The sequence below is a fragment of the Pantherophis guttatus genome, chromosome 3, assembly GCF_059756535.1.
Source record: "Pantherophis guttatus breed Tessera chromosome 3, ASM5975653v1, whole genome shotgun sequence".
NCBI classification, from domain to species: Eukaryota; Metazoa; Chordata; class Lepidosauria; order Squamata; family Colubridae; genus Pantherophis; species Pantherophis guttatus.
This window is the reverse complement of record NC_142065.1, coordinates 51,502,821-51,522,613: the sequence shown is the minus strand read 5'-3', so window position 1 is coordinate 51,522,613 and position 19,793 is coordinate 51,502,821. Positions and strand designations below refer to the sequence as shown.

General features: G+C 36.2%; 1 protein-coding gene across 1 annotated transcript; it reads right to left on the bottom strand.

Annotated features, from left to right (window-relative positions):
• Window positions 1-453: 453 nt before the first annotated feature.
• LEMD2 (LEM domain nuclear envelope protein 2) lies at window positions 454-18,596 on the bottom strand. Its single transcript, XM_034414641.2, has 9 exons — window positions 17,482-18,596; window positions 16,182-16,222; window positions 15,527-15,602; window positions 10,355-10,431; window positions 9,368-9,447; window positions 4,476-4,621; window positions 3,253-3,354; window positions 3,023-3,125; window positions 454-2,442 (listed from the first exon to the last, which is right to left on the bottom strand). The coding sequence occupies exons 1-9, from the start codon at window positions 18,518-18,520 to the stop codon at window positions 2,292-2,294; spliced, it is 1,815 nt and encodes a 604-aa protein (XP_034270532.2). The 5' UTR covers window positions 18,521-18,596; the 3' UTR covers window positions 454-2,291.
• Between the last annotated feature and the right edge of the window lie 1,197 nt (window positions 18,597-19,793).

Below are 19,793 nucleotides of genomic sequence, written 5' to 3'. Positions count from 1 at the left end.
TATGTTGGCTCTCTCTCCTTCATTAGTTTCCATCAATTGCTTCTTGTCCAGCCTTCAGGTGCTTTGGAGAATAGGCTGACCCATTCTTCTCTGTGGCAACCCTTTAGATATTGGAAAGTTTTAGGCAGATATGCACATTTATATTATGTAGACCATGGAAAAGAAAAAAAAATGACTGTCACAAATCTTGAGTAAGTACTCCCCATGTAACTAGGGAGGGAAAAAAAGCCAAAGAAGTACAAGGTTTAAGACAGTCCTTCTATTTTATGTCCTTAGTTTGCATAAGTATTGTTATGAGTCACCTATATTCTCAATACATTTTGATTTAATAAAAATAGAGTCTCAGTACATTGGCTCAGTGCATTAGCTGAACTTGAACACATTAACAAACCCTAACCAGGGAATTAAACTTCTTTGATGGAGAAGTCCAATTATTAATAACAGCCAGACCTATTTGTACCAAATTTTTATTTCCTTGATAAAATGTATAGAGACTAAGTATTTAATAAATAGCACCAGCCTGTTTACATAAAAATAAATGAGCAGTTTAATCAACCATACAAAAGTTTGTTTGGCATTTTCTGTTTGATGTTAGATAGTAAAATACCACAGTATAATGAATGTGTGCATACTTAACAGGGATGTGCATCTTTGAAAATGATTCAAAGAAGTGCTTCAGTCCTATGTGTGAGCATAACATCTCTCTGTTGAGGACTGAAGTCTTATAATAGTCTGGAAAAAAGAGTATTTTAATGAATAGTGGAATAGCTTACTCAAAATCTGAATCATTTTTCAAAGGGGCTGCAGATCTAGTATTCAAAGCCATCAAGATGCAGGCACTGTGGAAGTTTTTGCACATACCAGCAGAAATTACAAACATATTTAAAACAGGGATTTATTTCATTCCATCCCATGAACAGTGTATGCATGAATATTAAAATGGCTAATATCATAGAGAGAGATATCTGCTATATGTCTTTGCTCTAATATAAATCTATGCTACAAATTCAGGGCAATTCAGTTTTTTCTTCCACTTAACCAATAAGATCGCCTGTTGAATTTTTTTTTTTGGGGGGGGGAAGGAGATTTATCTCCTCTGTATCCAAAATCAGCTGATTTCAGCAGGAGGCACATAATGAACTGCCATGAATTGCAGATAGCTAACTGCAAATTTCATCCATACAATGTTTAATCTGGCCAGCAGGGGGAGGAGAAGAGCAAATTTAAAGCTAATACCACCAGTATTTAAAAATAAAACATGCTAATTAAAAAAATGCCAAAAGTCATAAAAATCCTCAACCAAATATTTATCAAGGGGTCCATATATGTATATATTATTATGAATTCATATGTATTCTAGCTACTTCCGTGGAACAATAGGATAAAGTCATTAAGAAAAAGTAGGAATCTAGAACGATTGACGGCATGTCATTATACAAGTTCTCCAGACTTTACAGCAAAGGTATATGGTGTTTTGCAGCAAGGTTTTTTTCCCCTCATTAAAATAACTGGCAGAAAGCTGAGTCTGGAGACAAACAAGGTGACCTGTACAAAAACCACACCATCACATTGAAAGAGAACAATTTGTCAGTCATGGAAGCATTGCCTAAATGCTTGATCACAGAGTCTTCTGTTTGAAGCCAACACTGCAGGAATCAGTAATTGATCTCTCTCTCTATAGTAATAATATGTTGCTTTATAAGTGCTCTTCACCGAGCCACTTTAAATATAGTGAAATCTTTAATATTTTTCATGTTCAGTTAGGTTCTCTTACTACTGCCTAAGAAAAAAGCACAAAGCTCTCCTCCCCATTCTTCCGATTTGTCTCCAAAGGCATATCCCATCTCACCTCTCATGCTATAAGCAGGTGTCAGTATTTGACACAATGATGCAATTTCCTGCAAACCGATAAGAGTATATGTATCTGTTTTTGGCTATGACATTTGATTAACAAACTTCTTTTTTCTTTACAGGTATCTTTTAGCAGGTTCAGTACAAGTAACAGAGGTCCGTAGAATCAGAGAAAAAGTTCTTAACGGCAGCTCTCAATTAAGAAAGTGGTTCTTTTTCTTAAATAATTACATTAGAGGAGATATGTATACATTGGATATGCCCCAACACATCAACATTTACATCTCTTACAGAAAATGGCTACCCTGAAGAGTCATTTCTATTTTTTTTTTAAAAAAGCATTAACTAGTGTCTGGAGTGCACCTGAGTATGGACGACAGGATCTTCCCTAGCCAGTCGCTCTGCACAGTGTTGAAACATAGTCTTGCCTCATCTGACAGCTAATGATCAGAGTCAGATAGATAAGATGGTTGTGTCCAACGCCAAACCAGCATGTCCTCTCCTGCGACCCTGTGTAATTCAGTCTGAATCCGTGACTCATTGGAGGCAAGAAAATCCTTTGCTCGATCCCAAATGTGCTTCATTTTTCTCCTGGGGGTGGGGTGGGGTGGGGGGGGGAAAGGGAAATGGATTATGTAAAATTATGCATACATGTATGCATAAAGAATATGCATCATCTTTTAAATATGTTTTATAGCTTCATGTGCTAACAAAAAGCTGAGAACTGAGTTATAAAATGCTCTGATTTAGAACACATAAGACAGCATCAATGTGGAATCAACCAATTTATAAAAATCCAAGATAAACTTGTAAATTTTTAAGTTACACATATAACCAATCAAAAGATTAGAATTTTAGGACAACCAATACAATTCATTTTCAAGATTAGTCAAGCAGGAAAGGAAGCCTTTTGCCACGAAAGGAATGAAATGGAAGTGAAAGGAATCATTCTTTGGAAGTTTTTAAAAACATAAAATTATGACCGTCTATGATCGAATAGTTATTAATCATGCATGAAAATAAAAACCACTCTTCCGTATACCAAAATACTTTTGGCAAATTATAGGGCAAGTTGGTTGATTTCTAGAGACAATTGGCTTGCTGCTATGAGGCTACAATATCTACAGTGAGAATATATTAACAGCCCTGAAGAAAATGAAGAAAGGCTCACCTTTCCTGAGGTGGGATGAGTGTATCTCTGATATGAAGGATGCCAACATATGGGTATCGTTCCAGATTCTGCTCCCACTCTTTGTAGTGATTTTGGACAGCAGCTATGAAAAAATCAGTATAAATAATCAGAAAAACATTATTGAACATGAAACTAAGAGGAATACACACACACACACACACACACACACACACACACACACAGAGAGAGAGAGAGAGAGAGAACATTACCTATGATTTTCTGTACCATCTCATACATGGCCTCCTCTTGTTCTTCCCTTTTCCGCCAATAATATTTCAGAAGAATCAGAATCCCCCAAAGGAAAGCTAAACCTGTGAGAAGGAGCACTAAGGTAAGACCTTTCAAAAACAAATGAGCTGCCTTGCATATAAGATTCTCAGAATCTGTTGCCATGTCTTATCTATGCACTCTTCTAAAGACAATTGTATTTTATAGTAAGGGGCTTCTTGACAGCTGCCAAATATCTATCAAGATTTTATTAGATTTTATTACAGATTTCATAAAACCTGACCACTTCTCAAAAATACCAAGTAGCTTTAGTAGCTGGGGTTGCATTTCTTTCACCATGTACATACAGTACATTCTTAAACTAATGAAGAATCTTGTAGCACCTAACACATTTATTATTGCAAGAAACATGCATTTTGCATCTAACTGAAGTGGATTATAATCCCTTAAAGTTTATACCACACCAAATTTGTTAGCCTTTAAAATGCTATAAAACTTTACAGCTGTGCAACTATTATACATTGTTGTGAGTGTTTATGCTTTTACAAAGGTCTAATTATATCTACATCCTTCTAATTATATAATTAAAGCAATAAACATGAGAGTATTCACTTTATTAAATTTACATTGACTAACACAAAACTAACTCACAAGCTTCAAAACTAAGGGGAAATCTGAATCCCAGCTTTTTCACATCATGTACTCCAAAGCTATGTTCATTATAGCATAATGCAGCTCCAAAAACAGAGTAGTGATAATGTCTCCATATTCTTGCCATCATTTATATTATTCATAGCCTCTGTAGGGAATCCACCCGTTTAACCTTCTCTGGATTACCATCATAATATATGACTCAGAATAATAAATATTTAACTAATAAGAAAAATAACAGGTTTCAACAATTGTCTGATAAGATGGGAAAGAGCATCCACTCTACTATAAACACTTGAACAAAAACTGTAAAGTGGTGGTGCACAGTGCACATAGAAACACTTGGTATTTTTTTTTTAGATAATAGAGGAAACAATTATTAGCCTGATACTTAGTCTTTCTGATACTAGATCACAAGACTAATTATTTCGTAATTTTTAGTAACTGCTTTCTCTCTCCAATTTTTTAAAGTCTTGAATTGCACAAGACGCACATAAATTATCAGCAACACTTTCCTCGCCCCCCCCCGCAGCCCTCCCCCCCCCAAACTTACTCCAAAAGAATATAAATAAGTTTGTAACTGCTGTGTATAGAGCCCGATAAAATCGGCAGCCTAACCCCATCCGGGGACGAGCAGATTCAAGACATACCACTTGCTTCACAGTGGTTACTGGCTCTGAAGGCTCTTTGCCTTGTAACCTGATAAAACAGGAAAAAAGAAAAGAAAAGAAATCCCTTTTGAACAATGCGAAATACCTGACAAGTCCCAATAATCAGAATTTTTTAAAAAAACATTTCAGGTTTCTCACTTTTCAAAGTTTTGAAAGACTGAGTTGTACAGACTAACTGTAACCTGTATAAGAGCATTTCATCCCTTGCTTCTTAATAATGTATCAGATGTGGCTTTGGAAAGCAATAGCACAACAATGTCACCTGGCAAAAAAACAAAACAAAACAAAAAACAAAAAGGCTTCCTCATAGTTTTTTTCAGGATACAAGATACCTGTCCTCGACTTACAGCCACAATTGAGCCCAGAATTTATGGTGCTAAGTGAGAAATGTGTTAAGTGAATTTTCCCCATTTTACAACTTTTTTCTTCTTGCTACATTTGTTAAATTAGTAACATGTGAATCTGGCTTCCCCGTTGACTTTGCTTGTCAGAAGGATGCAAAAGGGGATCACGTGACCCTCGGACACTGCATCATGTGAATCAGTTATCAAGCATCCAAATGTAAATCACGTGACCATGGGGACGCTGCAATGGTCGTAAGTGTGAAAAATGGTCGTAAGTCACTTTTTCACAGTGCCACTGTGTAACTTTGTGTAGTAACTTTGAACAGTCACTAAATGAACTGTTATAAGTTGAGAAGTATCTGTATTATGTTTTTAAATGGGGCTCTCCCAGTGACTGCAGAAAAAGTAAACAGTGTTCATACCAGACTACGTTTCTTTGAAGAAATGATTACTATTTAAAAAAAATAACCAAGTAGTCCACAATTAATGATTGTAATTGGGACTAGGAACTCACTCACATGACCATGTCAACCTATGATGGCAATAGGGTTACAGCTATTAAACAAACCATGCTTGGTTGTTATGTGCGATGTCACATGGCTGCAACTTGCAACTTCTTGCTGGTTTCCACACTGACTTTGCTTCTCAGAAGCTGGCTAGGAAGGTCACAAATGGCAATCGTATGACCACAACTGCTGTAAGTGTGAGCCAGTTACCAAGTGCCTTAATTGTGACCATGGGGACACTATGATAGCTGCAATTTTGTGGACTGCCCATAAGCCCCCTTGTTCAATGCTGTTATAACTTCAAACAGTTGTGAAACAATCGATAGTTAAGCAAGGACTAACTGCACTTGAACTAAAATCTGAGAAATGCAGTAGAAGTCCCAGTTTCCAATTCCTTTTAACAAGCATTAACCAACCAATCCAGATGACCATATTTTGGATAGCTAACGAATGTTACACCAGAGCTGTAAATTATAAATGAAACACAGATAATCTGTTGTCTAAATCATAGGCGAGACAAATGCATTCTCAAACTGGCACATTTCATCAGTTTTACTTATACAGATAAGCTCTGCTACATATTTGCTCGTAACAGAACACCATTAAGTAATGCATGTATTGAAAAATTAGCAACAGCTTTTAAAAACGCTGTACATTCTTATTTTCGCATTGATCCCGTTCTGGTAGCTTAATCTCTTTAAATGTTGATGGAATTCTTAATTGTGGTGAGCAAAGGGGTAGAGTATATTTTGTTTTTCGAAGCTATAACCTGTAATACTGAAGCAAATCTTAATTACATATTTCCATCCTACCAGCCATTCTAAGCAAGCTATTAATGGAATAGTGTGTAACAGGATGGATTCTTCACAAAGAATGGAAAAACATAACACAATTTCAAATATTACATTACAACCAATTAAATAAATTTAAATAATGAGGTTGAGGAGGAGGAGTATTTTGCAATTGCTGAAGTTTCACGTATATCAACAATTCCATAGATTGGACAAAACTAACAATGCTAAGACATTAATTCTGATATGTCATAAAAACTAGGGATCTACAGCTATGTACTGATGATCACTTTCAAAACAGTACATTTATAGCCCTAATATTTAGATTCTGCCAGCTTACAATTCTGAACAAACTTTTTGATAGAAATCAATTGGACTTCAACATTGCTATTAAAGTAAATAATTTCTATATAGAAATATGACATTTTGCTTCACTGAAGGATTACATTAAAGAATTTAGCATATAATACCACAAATGAAATTTATTTTTACATAATTAGAGCTATAGTAGTGAATGCCAAGTGACTTGAGATTTGTCTGAAAGAGCCTAAGAATTAAGAGTAATTATTTTGTGAGAACTGAAACAATTATTGTTAAGCAGATTTAACAATAATTCTTTTGGAAGATGGGGGGCCATGCAAATATGTTTAATATATAAATAAGCAAACAAGTAAATCTAGTATAAAAGGCATAAAATCATGCCTCTACAAACAAATTAATTCCAAAATGATAGCAAGTTGAAATTAGAATGGCGAATCTAATTAAAAAAAGTTGTGAGCTTCAATAGCAACTTTTCTAAGCAGAATTTCAAATTCACATTTCCAAAGAAATCATTTTTAGCACAAAGAAACAGTCTTTGTGAAAGATACTTCACAAGTATCTCAGAAAGATACTTCTGAGTAGAGTAATTTTACCATACTTGCTGACTTGTACCCAAATAACTGCAAAGGGATGCACTTCAAATTGCACCTATCCATTTTCTCTGCTCAATAAAATTAATATGCTTTCAAACAACTCATCTGCATCTGAGAACTAAGTGTTCAGGTGGGTTCCCTTTCTGTATTGAGTAGCTCTTGATATCTCCTTCATAGTTCAAGAGAATATTCTATAATATTAGGATGAGACAGACAAAAAGTCCTTATAAATATATAATAGGCACTCAGAGATACTTTAAGACTAAGCAAAACTTAAGGGTGCTTTGCACAGAATAATGTTTAATCTCCAGATACAACTGTACAGCCAATAAACTTCAAATACAAAGGAAATATGCTGGTTCAGAGAGAATTAATTCAAGTCAGCGAGGATGACATTAAGCATGCCAATGAGAATGGTCTCCGAACATGCTGTTGAGACCATCCAGGTTTTAATTAGTGGCCCATTTGTAAAATATCCCTCATAAACAAATGGAGATCTCCAGTAAATCTCCATAAATCTGCCCATATGAAACCATACTTACTAAATTAATATTCCAACTACTTTTAAAGGAAAAAAAACAAGCCAAGGCATTAAACATTAAATACTAAAAAGACTAAGAGCAGAGAACAGGGGATTGGAATATGGAATATGCATTATTTTTCACATAAAATCAGAAAATACATTTTTACTCCAAAAATGTTTTTACATTTCCAACCACTGGTAGGAAAGTTTAATTTCAACATTTGTCTCTGAATTTAAGACTACTGTTTCTATAGAAAGAAGCAGCTTCATGTGATCCTATCCCAACCTCCATGTTGAAAGAATCTGAGAAGAGTGCTTCATGATTTTGCTCTCACCAGTGCAAGATGTGATGGAAAAGTTTCCCAACTGTACATTCAACAATCAGTGAATGGGTCCTATATTGATTTATGTCTGTAAAGTTTCTTAGCTCAGTGAGACATCTGACCCAATCAGGCTTTCCTCTCCTATGGAGGAAAGCTATAGTACATTTCAACCAAACATATGGAAAATATTTTTTATCATAGCTAAATATTTTATCATGCAGAGTTTAGATGCACAAAGCAAATATTGTCCCTACAATTCCAACGTTTCTTTCCATTTTTTTCCTTCAGTGCAGGCAGGAAGGGTGTTGGGAATCTTTTCAGAGTTTCAGGTTTTTATGTCTAACACATTGAGCTCTAGACTATATAACATGATCTGATGAGGTTTTCGGCTAAGAAATTGCAGGCATCTGGTCAGTATATTTTAACTGTTAAAATATGTGTTTTGATGAATAATTTATTATGCAAAAATTTAGCTCACAGTTTTCAAACGTCTGACACTTTATAATAAAGCATTCAGTGAAAAAAATGACTAAAATAATGACTAGCATAGCAACATTTCATTAATTGGTTAGATTATTAAACTGTCAGAAATCTTTGATCAGTTGACAAGTCGTTCATGATTAGCTGGACAACACTATTTTAATTTTTTTAAGATATCATTTTTTAACCATGGAAGACAAGTAAAAGATACCACATTTGAAAAGGTTTTCTATCGCAGAATGTCTCTTTTAAAATAGTGCCTATGTTAACAGAGGTTATCTTCTAAAAGTGAAGTAAAGTTTTCTATTTCATTACTATCATTTCATTTTATACAAATTTGGATTTCTCTAATTATGTGATGACCTAAAAATAATACTTAGCATTTATATACTTCGAAGCAATTAAAAGCCCTTCATGTATAATTACTTGCAACAATTCTCTATGACAAGCCTAAGGAGATCCAAGATTAGTAAATTTCTAATTCAGAGTTATCTTTTAACTAAAGCTAAAATAAGCTAAACTACATTGCTTAATCTGCCATTGACACAGAAAATTTAACCATTCTTACAAAAATCTTTACATTTTATGTTCTGTCAAACAGCAGACCATACACCATCAAATTGTGACGTTCCAGATGCTTGATAATTTACATTTTCACAAAATGAGGCAGGTAACTTGATGTGTTTCAACATATGCAGGCAATATTAATGTTGATCTAAATATAAGTGTCATATAGTGCCAGATTCTAGGAAACAGAAATCTTTCCAAAGAAAAAAATCCCTTATATTCCAAACCATTTCAATGCTTTCAGCTTTACAGAAAATGAAGCAAGCATGTTGCCAGATTTCAAGGGATTCTTGTATATTTAGAACCAACTGTTCTTAATAACTTACCAAATTCCTGAATCCTGATCACTGTCTAATAACCACTGTAATGCCTCTTCAAATTTTTTTATTGAATAGCCAGTCACATTCTGTAAGAAAGCATGCCCACAAATTTAAAGTCATCTACATTAATCTATTAATGAAATATTACTATTACTATTCTCTATTTACATTATTATTCTATTGTTTGTCCTCAAGAAAATTAAAGATAATATGTATATGCTGAAGGTATCATTTTTTTAATCTTTGCTACCATCTGGTTATGAATACTACACAACTATTACCTTATAAATGCATTTACGCGAATATACCGTATTTTTTGACTATAAGACGCACAGGTGTATAAGAAACACCAAGATTTCGAAGAGGTAAGTAGGAAAAAAAAAGGTTTTGCCCTCCCCCAGCCCCCAGGAGCACTCTGCAGGCCTCCCAAACCCTCTGTGTGCCGTTTTTCGTAAAAATGGGCGAAAAACAGCCTGTTATTATACTATACTATATTATATACTATATACTATAGTATATACTATACTATACTATATTATATACTATACTATATTATACTATAATATTATATTATTATAAAACATCCATCTTATACTCCAAAAATTTTCAACAAAAATAACTTGTTGAAAAACTAAAGATTTATAATAGAGTAAGTACAATTTTATAACCACAAAATACATTGCAGTAATTTTATATAAATATATTTTTAGCTATAGATATTACTAAAAACTAAAAAGGGGAAACATGTTTTTAAACAGAAATAGCTAAATACTAGCTGCTCTAAAATATAGCAATTATTTGGCTTTTCAAGGGAAAAGGAAGCGCAAATATGGGCAGACATATTATTTGGGCTTGTTTCTCAAAGAAATAAACTGAAAAGAAATGGCTTAGGGGAAAACCACAGAAACTGATGGGGATGGGGTGGGAGGTGGCACAATTAAATGAAAGCATTTCTTGATGATAACAAATACAATATATTCTAGTATTCCTTACCTCTATATAGTCCTTTGCTTCACTAAATGGTATGCATTTACTTTCTAAATTCTCAGGATTTCCACACTCAAAATTGCCTAGGAAAAAGAAAAAAAAGTTACCCAGATGGAAAGAACCCAACTTTAGACAATTATGAAATATGCCAAATATGAGCCAAGAGTTTCCATTGCGTCATTGTATAATTGGTTAGAAGCACATATGTAGATCATATCCTTATTAAGTATGTATGGGATGTATGTATGTATGGCTAGCAAAATAAATTAATATTCTCATGTAAATCATCATCTAAGGAAATAGAGCAGCCTAAAACAATAAAAGTAATGTTTTTTACTTTCTTTTCCATTCCCAATACCCTTTTCTTTCTATATCATGCATTTGTAGATTATAATCCTAGAGCAGAAGAGAGTAGAAGAGAGAAATCAAATTAAATTTATTTTTACCAAATACCTCTAAGCACCCTCTATAATCATGCTTCTTTGGATTTACTCTAACCAAGTGTGAATGGATTGCAATCTAGGCCAGCTAGGGCACTTTTAAATGCAGAAAAACACATTAACTAACAGTAATTTTCATTTACCAAGAAAACATTTACCAAGAAGACATTTAGTTCTACAATGCAGGCTATAAGGAACATTGACAGAGAAAAAATGAATAAGCCTGAAAGAAAGGAGTTATAGGGGTTGTTACAATCAAAAAGGAAAAAAAATAAAAATCTTTACATCAAAATACTATCTGGAGTTCATCATGTTTCATTGCGAAGGTTGTTGAGAGTGTGGTGGCGCAACAGCTTCCCCGGTACCTGGATGAAGCTGTCTATCTAGACCCGCTCCAGTCCGGCTTCCGGCCTGGGCACAGCACGGAAACGGCATTGGTCGCATTGGTGGATGATCTCTGGAGGGCCCGGGATAGGGGTTGCTCCTCTATCCTGGTCCTGTTAGACCTCTCAGCGGCTTTTGATACCATCAACCATGGTATCATGTTGCACCGGTTGGCGGGGTTGGGGGTGGGAGGCACCGTTTTGCGGTGGTTCTCCTCCTACCTCTCTGACCGGTCGCAATCTGTGTTGACAGGGGGGCAGCGGTCGACCCCGAGGCACCTTGCTTGTGGGGTGCCACAAGGGTCGGTCCTCTCGCCCCTTCTGTTCAACATTTATGTAAAGCCGCTGGGTGAGATCATCCGTGGCTTCGGGGTGGAGTTCCATCAGTACGCTGATGACACCCAGCTGTACATCTCCACCCCAGGCCACCCCAATGATGCCCTTAAAGTGATGTCCCAGTGCCTGGAGGCCGTGTGGGCCTGAATGGGGAGAAACAGGCTCCAACTCAACCCCTCCAAGACCGAGTGGCTGTGGCTTCCGGCGTCCCGATATAGCCAGCTGACGCCATCGCTGGCTATTGGGGGCGAATCACTCGCCCCCACGGAGAGGGCTCGTAACTTGGGCGTCCTCCTGGACGCACGGCTGTCGTTAGAAGATCATTTGGCGGCCGTGGCCAGGGGGGCTTTTTATCAGGTCCGCCTGATACGCCAGTTGCGCCCCTTTCTAGATCGGGACTCCCTACGCACAGTCACTCAGGCACTCGTCACTTCCCGCCTGGACTACTGCAACGCTCTCTACATGGGGCTCCCCCTGGGGTGCACCCGGAGGCTCCAGCTGGTCCAGAACGCGGCTGCGCGGGGGATTTTGGGGGCGACGAGGCGCTCCCACGTGACACCTCTCCTGCGCGAGCTGCACTGGCTCCCGGTGGTCTTCCGGGTGCGCTTCAAGGTGTTGGTGACCACCTTTAAAGCGCTCCATGGCTTAGGGCCGGGGTACTTACGAGACCGCCTTCTGCCACCAATAGCCTCCCACCGGCCAGTACGCTCCCACAGAGTGGGCCTCCTCAGGGTGCCGTCCGCCAGACAATGTCGGCTGGCGACCCCCAGGGGGAGAGCCTTCTCTGTGGCGGTGCCCACCCTCTGGAACAACCTCCCCCCAGAGCTACGTACAATAACAGACCTCCGGATTTTTCGTCGGGCCCTAAAAACCCATTTATTTCAACTAGCTGGGCTGGCTTGAGTCAAATTTTAAACGGATTTTAAATTGGAATGTTTTAATTACGGCCAAAATTATTTAATTATTTTAAACAGTTTTTAGATTTTGTATGTTTTGTATGTATGTCTTGTTTTTACTTTGGCTGTTCACCGCCCTGAGTCCTACATTGGAGAAGGGCGGTATAGAAATTTAAACAAATAAATAAATAAATGTTTTGTCAAGATTATAAAGGTTAATCCTCTAAACATTTATAAGAACCTGATAATCCAAATGGTTCAAGCACATTTTCTAGTTTAATCTCTTTTATAACTTCAGAAACTTCCTTATATAATATGTCAAAACCTTCACAAGGCATGATAAATTCTATCCTATAGGGAAGAAAGTTACCAGAGGGTTGGAAAAAAGGTCAGTATAGCATGAATAAATAAAGATTTCACTTTAACCTTGAATGACAACAAAGTTATTCTAACAGTTCTAACTGGTAGACTCAAAATATTTTTGCAAGAATTTATTCACAAGGATTCACAGTTTGGTTTTTATTAAAAGACAGTTAAAGAATTATGTTAGAAATGTGCTGAATGTTTTGGAATTTTGGAGCAACATAATGAAAACACACTGATCCTCTTAGATGCAGAGAATCTTTGGTAATTTCAACTGGTTTTCTTGTTCAAAGTTTGGAACAGAATTTTATAAAATGGGTAAAATTGATTTACATTTAAAAGTAAATATACTTTTTACTATGAGATACAAAAAAGGAACAAGACAGGAATGCCCAGTCTGCTTTCTTGTTTATTTTGATTCTTGAAATACTGAATAGATATATAAAACGAGGATTGTGAGAGTAAAGATTAAAAAAGAAGAAACTTACACATTAAGGGCTTTTGCAGATGACTTGGGATTGGCCCTGGAAGATGTTTTAAAGATGTTTGAAATATCAATGGGCAAATTAAAAGAATTTGGTGCATTACCAGGTTTCATGATTAATAAACATTAGACGAACATGTTAACAAAAATGTGAAAGTAATGATCAAGCAGAACTAATGAATAGTATGGGTTTTAGACTGATAAAAGGGTAAAATATCTGGGTATCATTATGACAAATATGAATTGTATGTTATTTCAAAATAACTATGTTAAGACATGGAATGAAGTTAAAAAAAGATATGTTAAGATGGAATAAACTACAATTGTCATTGTTGGGGAGAATTTTTGTGAGAAAAATGAATGTCTTGTCTAGAATGATGTTTTGTTTCAGACAATAACTGTTTTGACAATTGAAACAGTGGCAGAAAGATATAGTTAAATGTGTGTGGCAGAGGAAAAAATTACAAGTTAACAGTAAAGTGTTACAAGATGCAAGGGAAAGAGGAGCATTGGATTTACCTGATCTGAAATTGTTATTTTACAGTTTGCTGTTTGTTTTGGGTGAAAGAGTGGGTATTGCTGAGAAATAGAAGGCTTTTGGACTTGGACTTTTTGAAAAGACATGACCTGAGATCTGGCTGGGATGGATTTCTGTGGTATGACAAAGTCAAGGTTAATGTGGATATTAAAAATAATTATGTTAGATTTGCCATATTGAAAATATGGAATAGATATAAACCCAGGTTGTGCCCTGTGTGGATCTCGGCACAAGAAGCAGAGAAATATAGGAAAATACAAATGGTTAACTTATCACAAGATGCTAGAGCTTTTCAAGGGGAATACAAAATAAGGAAAAGAACTGTGACAGAGGTTATATTAGCTATACAGTTATATTAGTCTTATTTACAATTACTAGAAAGATTTAAAGTAGACAAAAGAATTTATGGTTTCAAACACTGTTAAGAATGAGCTTGAAACAAAAATCTGTACAAATTATAAATAATTGCTAAAACATATACACTTTTAGTGAGACTTGAAACAAGAGCAGCAAGTGAAAATATGTATGACAAAGTATATTTTATTATAATATAAAGATAGAACAATGGTAAAATATGTAGCTGAAAGGATTGAAATTAATACCAAGTTATAATCTTAAAGAAAACATTTATAAAGTGATGTACCATTGATGTATGTCACCAGAAAATTATCCAGAATATATAAAGGCACTTCACATTTATGCTAGAAGGGACATTTCATCATGTTTGATGGATGTGTAAAAAAGCTAGAAAATTCTGGATTCAAATACATAACATGGTTACAGAAGATTTTAAAGATTAATACACAACTGAGACCAGAAGTTTTTCTTTGGGGATTGGAGAAATAGTTGGAAAAACTTATGGAACTTTGTTTTTATACATAATAACTGTAGTAAGATTATTGTATATAGAAAGATAAAAGATTCAGCCCTCCACAAAGGAGGGATGGTTGGTGAAGATGAAGTAACTTTCTGGGATGCCTAAATTGACTTCTTTGATCAGAGAAAAGACAATATCTACATTTATTGCTGGGTGAAAACTCCTTACTGACTTTTTAGGTGAAATTGCAAAAAATGAACTTATGATTTATGGTTTTGATGACTATATAAAACAGAGTATTAAAAAAAAATTATGTTGTAACCATAGAGTAAGAGATAAATTTATAACTGTATTTATAACTGCTGTAAAGATCAGAAGCTACTTTGTATCATTTTCTTTCTTTTCCATTTTTATTTTCTTGCACTTTTAGTTTTCTCTTTTTTAAATTTTATATTAGTTTGTATAATTTTTATATGTATAAAAAGATACTATCTGAAAAATGACACTAAAGCGTGGGACATTCAGAAAGGATAAAAGGAAATATTTTTCTACCTAGCACATAGTTAAATATTAGCCAGGATTGCAATCTGGGATAGCTTTAATTTGGGATTCAAAAAAAAAAAAATCATGGATATCATTGATTCTAAGTCAGAATAGGTCTTTATTACTTTTAGCATTCTAAGCAGTATGTCTCTTAATTCCGATTAATTCAAACAAAAGTGGTGCTCTGGTTGCATTATGTCTTGTTTTTAGGCTTCTAGTACATATACAGATGATCCTTATAGAAATAGAGTGCTGTCTTAAAGCCTGATTCCACCATGCCTTATATTCACAATGTATAAAATTGTATTTATATTTAGCTTGAAAATACCCCAATTGATAGAAATAATCATTTTCATACTCCGATTAATCAGAACTTACCAGCTTGAATTGCAAGATAGTTGTACAACTCATACAATATGGTTGTTGTAATTTCTTCTTGTTTTTCCCGACAATACTGAAAAAGGAGGAAAAGAACAGCAAATAGCTCTTTAAATTATTGAATTATTTTGCAAGGCAATAGGAAATATTTTTAGTATGTTATTGGTCCCCTTCATAATCTCCAAAGTGCAAATACTGTACACGCATGAACCGAAAAAAATATAGTTTAGGCATGATATCACAAAATCAGAGTTAGCATTTTAAATATAATTCTATATTGGGATTTGTCTTTTTCAGCTATGTTTTGTGGACTAACTTGGAACTATAGCCACAAGCAACAGATAGTAAGGCTGCCAACTCTATTTTAGCTTGCTTTGAAAAGTAACTGATAAAATTCTTATCAAAAATCTTATTGTTTTTATAAATTATTAAAGCATATTTATATAAAGTCAAGGATTTAACTCTGTAGAACTATTGATTTATAGCATTTGAATGATTTTTATATTAACCTGACAAAAATCGTCTGGAATTCCCATATTAATGAATTATTAAATTATATGTGAAAAATGGAAGAGGCTTATTTATACAACATCCCTAAAATTAAGTGGCTAACACACCATGGTTAAGAATTAAATTTAAATGACTTTTAACTTACAATATCTGTGCTTTTTTCACAATCCACGGTCAAAAGTTTTACTGTGAATGAAAATAAATAATTAAATTACTTGCCAAAGCATATACAGAATAGATATTTTACCTATTTTTTAATAATAAGTGTGAATCTTGACATGTTTCTTGAAAATGCCCATTCTACTGAATAGGTCTTAACCAAGTGGAATGTGTAGAAATTAAATCTTAAAACTGCAACTAATCCCACTAATTTAAAGGAAATTATTCACAAACCAATAATATTAAATAAGAAAATAAATCACATCCGGTATTCATACCAAAATAAGAACAGTCATTTACTTTGAAGGTTACCTGGGACTACATTAAAAGTGCCATTTCAATTCTTCAATTTTTATTCTTAAGGCATAATTTTTGACAGAAACATGCTGCTGTACGGTAAGAAAAATATGCATATATCAATGGAAGCTTATAGCTTGTCCAGTCATAAATGTACTAATACCATCATTAGGTGATTACTGAGAGGGTCAGCTGTAAACAGCCAAGCCTACACATAGAGTTCAAGCTATTTTATTATATTCTGTTTTTAATACAGGGATCTTCCCAGTTTGGCAGGTGTCCCTTGGGAACAATGAGATAAAGTTCAAGGAATTCAGGGAGGACCAGTTCTGGTCCTTTTAAGATTGCACAGTGACTCTTGATTAGCTCTGTGCGTGATTCCTGCTCCCTGCCAGGTTGGGTGCCTCCCAGCAAACAGGTTCTTTATTAACACCAGGGCCCAATCTTGCATTCTTTGGCAAATGGAAATGAATGCTACTTTTTTTTAAAAAAACAGGGACACTGTTTAAAACACTTTGGGCTCAGTAGCTACACTTTTTCCTTAAAGTTTTGCAAAAGCAAAGTGTTCTTACTGTGTGCTCAATAATCATGGACTCTCTTTGTTGAAGTAATTATTGTAATTCTGTAGTAGTGAAAAAATATTCAATAAGAGCTACTTAAAACTCCGATTTCCTATGCAGTCAGCTTGAGGTAATATGGGCAAACACACATATGAAGCTCTCAAAACAATAACATAAAGATTCTAAAATAATTGGTCTCATAATAAATAGGATGGCCATTCTAAGCTAATGTTCTGGGGTAAAAAAACCTTAACACCATAGCTCATATTCATTATTAGCCTTGAAAAGTCTGAAGCCAATTTTACTTGTAAATGCAATATATCCATAAACTGAATGACCAAACTATGACGCAAGGAGGACGAGAAGGATAGAATTGAGACTGAAAAAAAATATATGAGGCAAATTATGTTTACAAGAGTTTACACGTACAATTCTCCATGGACCCTTCCAGGTGAGCAGGTCCCACCATCTTCACCCAAAGGATGGCCAAGAAAATCACCAGCAGCACTAAGGTTGCCACCCACAGGAACCAGGACAAATAAAATTCTAGACTTTGGCCTTTTTTCCCAGTTTGATGCTTCTGACCTACATATTGCTGAGTCCCGTCCCAACGGCTACCAAAATTTAAATCTCTTTCTGCTCTTGTCCCCAAGATCGTTTTGGTACTTCTGGAAGCTCCTTCTTTCTCTCCTCCTCCTCCTCCTCTCGGCAGCCTATAGGTTAATTCTTCTCCGATTCTCTCGGTTACCGAGGGGCTGGGAGCTGCCCATCTCTGGCTTGTGTAGCTGACCCAGTTGCTCAACCCTCCAGGGCTTTCTCCTGTTCTTGGTTTCCAAGAAGCGCTGGGCTTCAGGCTCTGCTCCTTTTCCCACCATTTGCAGGAGCTTAAACCCTCTTCGCTGGAGGGAGCTGGTTTCCATGGGGCACTAGAAGTTAATCTACCTGCCACCGTCTCCCTCTGATAAGGGGACGTAAAGCCCTCATCAGCTTCTAACTGGGTCCTTTTGGAAGCGAATCCAATACTTGGCCTCCAGGGGCTGCTAAGTGGATCCACCTCTCTAGCCGGCAAGTGGATCCTCTCCGGGGTGAATGGAGTCTCTGTCGGCCAGTGGGGACTCTCAGCAAACCTCCTGCTGCTCCCCACAGCTCCCTCCCTGCGCGACGACAAGTAGTCGTTGCTCTCCTCTTCGTCCTCGTCCTCGCTCTCCCTCCTAACCAAGATGCGGCTCCGGGGAGTCGCTTTGGGGCCAAGTTGGGCGGAGGCGGCGGGCCTCACGGAGCTACTTGAGCTCGGAGGGACCGCTCTGGAGCTGGTGCGGCTCCTTAGCCCTGCCGCCACCTCAGCCCTCAGGCGGGTGAGTTTCTTGGCGTAAAGTTTTCGGGTGGAATCGGTAATCGGCCCCGGCTGGTAGCCCAGGGCCAGCAGCTCCGCCCGCAGCTCTGCATCGGATAACCCCGCTGCGGCCATCGCCGGTGACAGGGAGGAATCGAGACCCTGCACAACCCGGAAGTGGTACCGCCGACCAAGGAAGGACTTGCGCCATCTCGGTGGTGGCAAAGCTTCGGCGTGGCCGTTTTTACAGGAACCTGGGCGACTTCCGCCCTTACTTTTTGCACCGCCATTTCGAGAAGGTCGAAGTCGGGCCGCGCTGGGATGAGAAGCGCCCTTTATGGTTTATATTATAAAATATGTTTTAAAAAGTACAAACCCAGTCTCGAGAAACGCCCTTTCTTTTACGTGGCAGATCACACTGAAGATGCTTGCTATGTAAACTTTAGAAGTTTTAGAAAAAGTCTCAGGGAAATGGAAAGTTTAAAAGAAGATGGTTAGTCTTTGTATAGTGAATAGAATAGAATAGAATAGAATAGAATAGAATAGAATAGAATAGAATAGAATAGAATAGAATAGAATAGAATAGAATTCTTTATTGGCCAAGTGTGATTGGACACACAAGGAATTTGTCTTTGGTGCATATGCTGTCAGTGTACATAAAAAGACATATTCGTCAAGAATCATAAGGTACAACACTTAATGATAGTCATGGGGTACAAATAAGCAATCAAATCATACTAGGAAACAATCAGTATAAATGTAGGGAATACAAGTGATAGCTATCAACAGGGAAAGGATGGTTATTCTTTTGCCCAATATTACTCTGTCCAAAACTATAAATGATCTTGTGATCTCATTTTTAAATTTTTATTATTTGGATATTTTAGCAATCTAGTTTTACACCTAGCTTGCTTATCCTATGCTAACATATTCTACACACATGCACACACACACACACACTCGTGAGATAAGTAAGCTAGGAGTAGAACTAAATTTTGCTTTCATTTGTGGCATATATTTCTAAACTGAAATGAATGTATGCTTACATATGGAAGGGTATAATGAAAGCTAGTAAACTGTTGGACTTTGTGAAAGCCTCAGTTGGCCAAAACCGTATTGGATGGTGTTGATCTATATTAGTTGCACTGAACAAAATACAAGAAAGAAAACCAGATACATTATATATATGCAAGATTAAGAGAAAGGAGATGTAATCGATCAGAATGGAGGTAATGATGTAGAGTTAATGAATTTATACAGGGGAGTGAAGATGTACATTTAATTATTGATGAAAGACAAATAATATATGTTAGAATGAAAGAATTTATATTATATAGATTGTTGTAGAGATATCTGAAAATAGGAATTGTGAGTTATACTGTAGTTACATATTGTATTCCAGTGAATG

Coding starts and splice junctions, on each gene's coding strand:
- LEMD2 (XM_034414641.2), bottom strand. CDS start 18,520: ATGGCCGCAGCGGGGTTATCCGATGCAGAGCTGCGGGCGGAGCTGCTG. Junction 15,603..16,181: donor GTGAAAAAAGCACAGATATT/GTAAGTTAAAAG, acceptor CTCCTTTTTCAG/TATTGTCGGGAAAAACAAGA. Junction 3,355..4,475: donor CTTATTTATATTCTTTTGGA/GTAAGTTTGGGG, acceptor TCCTTCTCACAG/GTTTAGCTTTCCTTTGGGGG.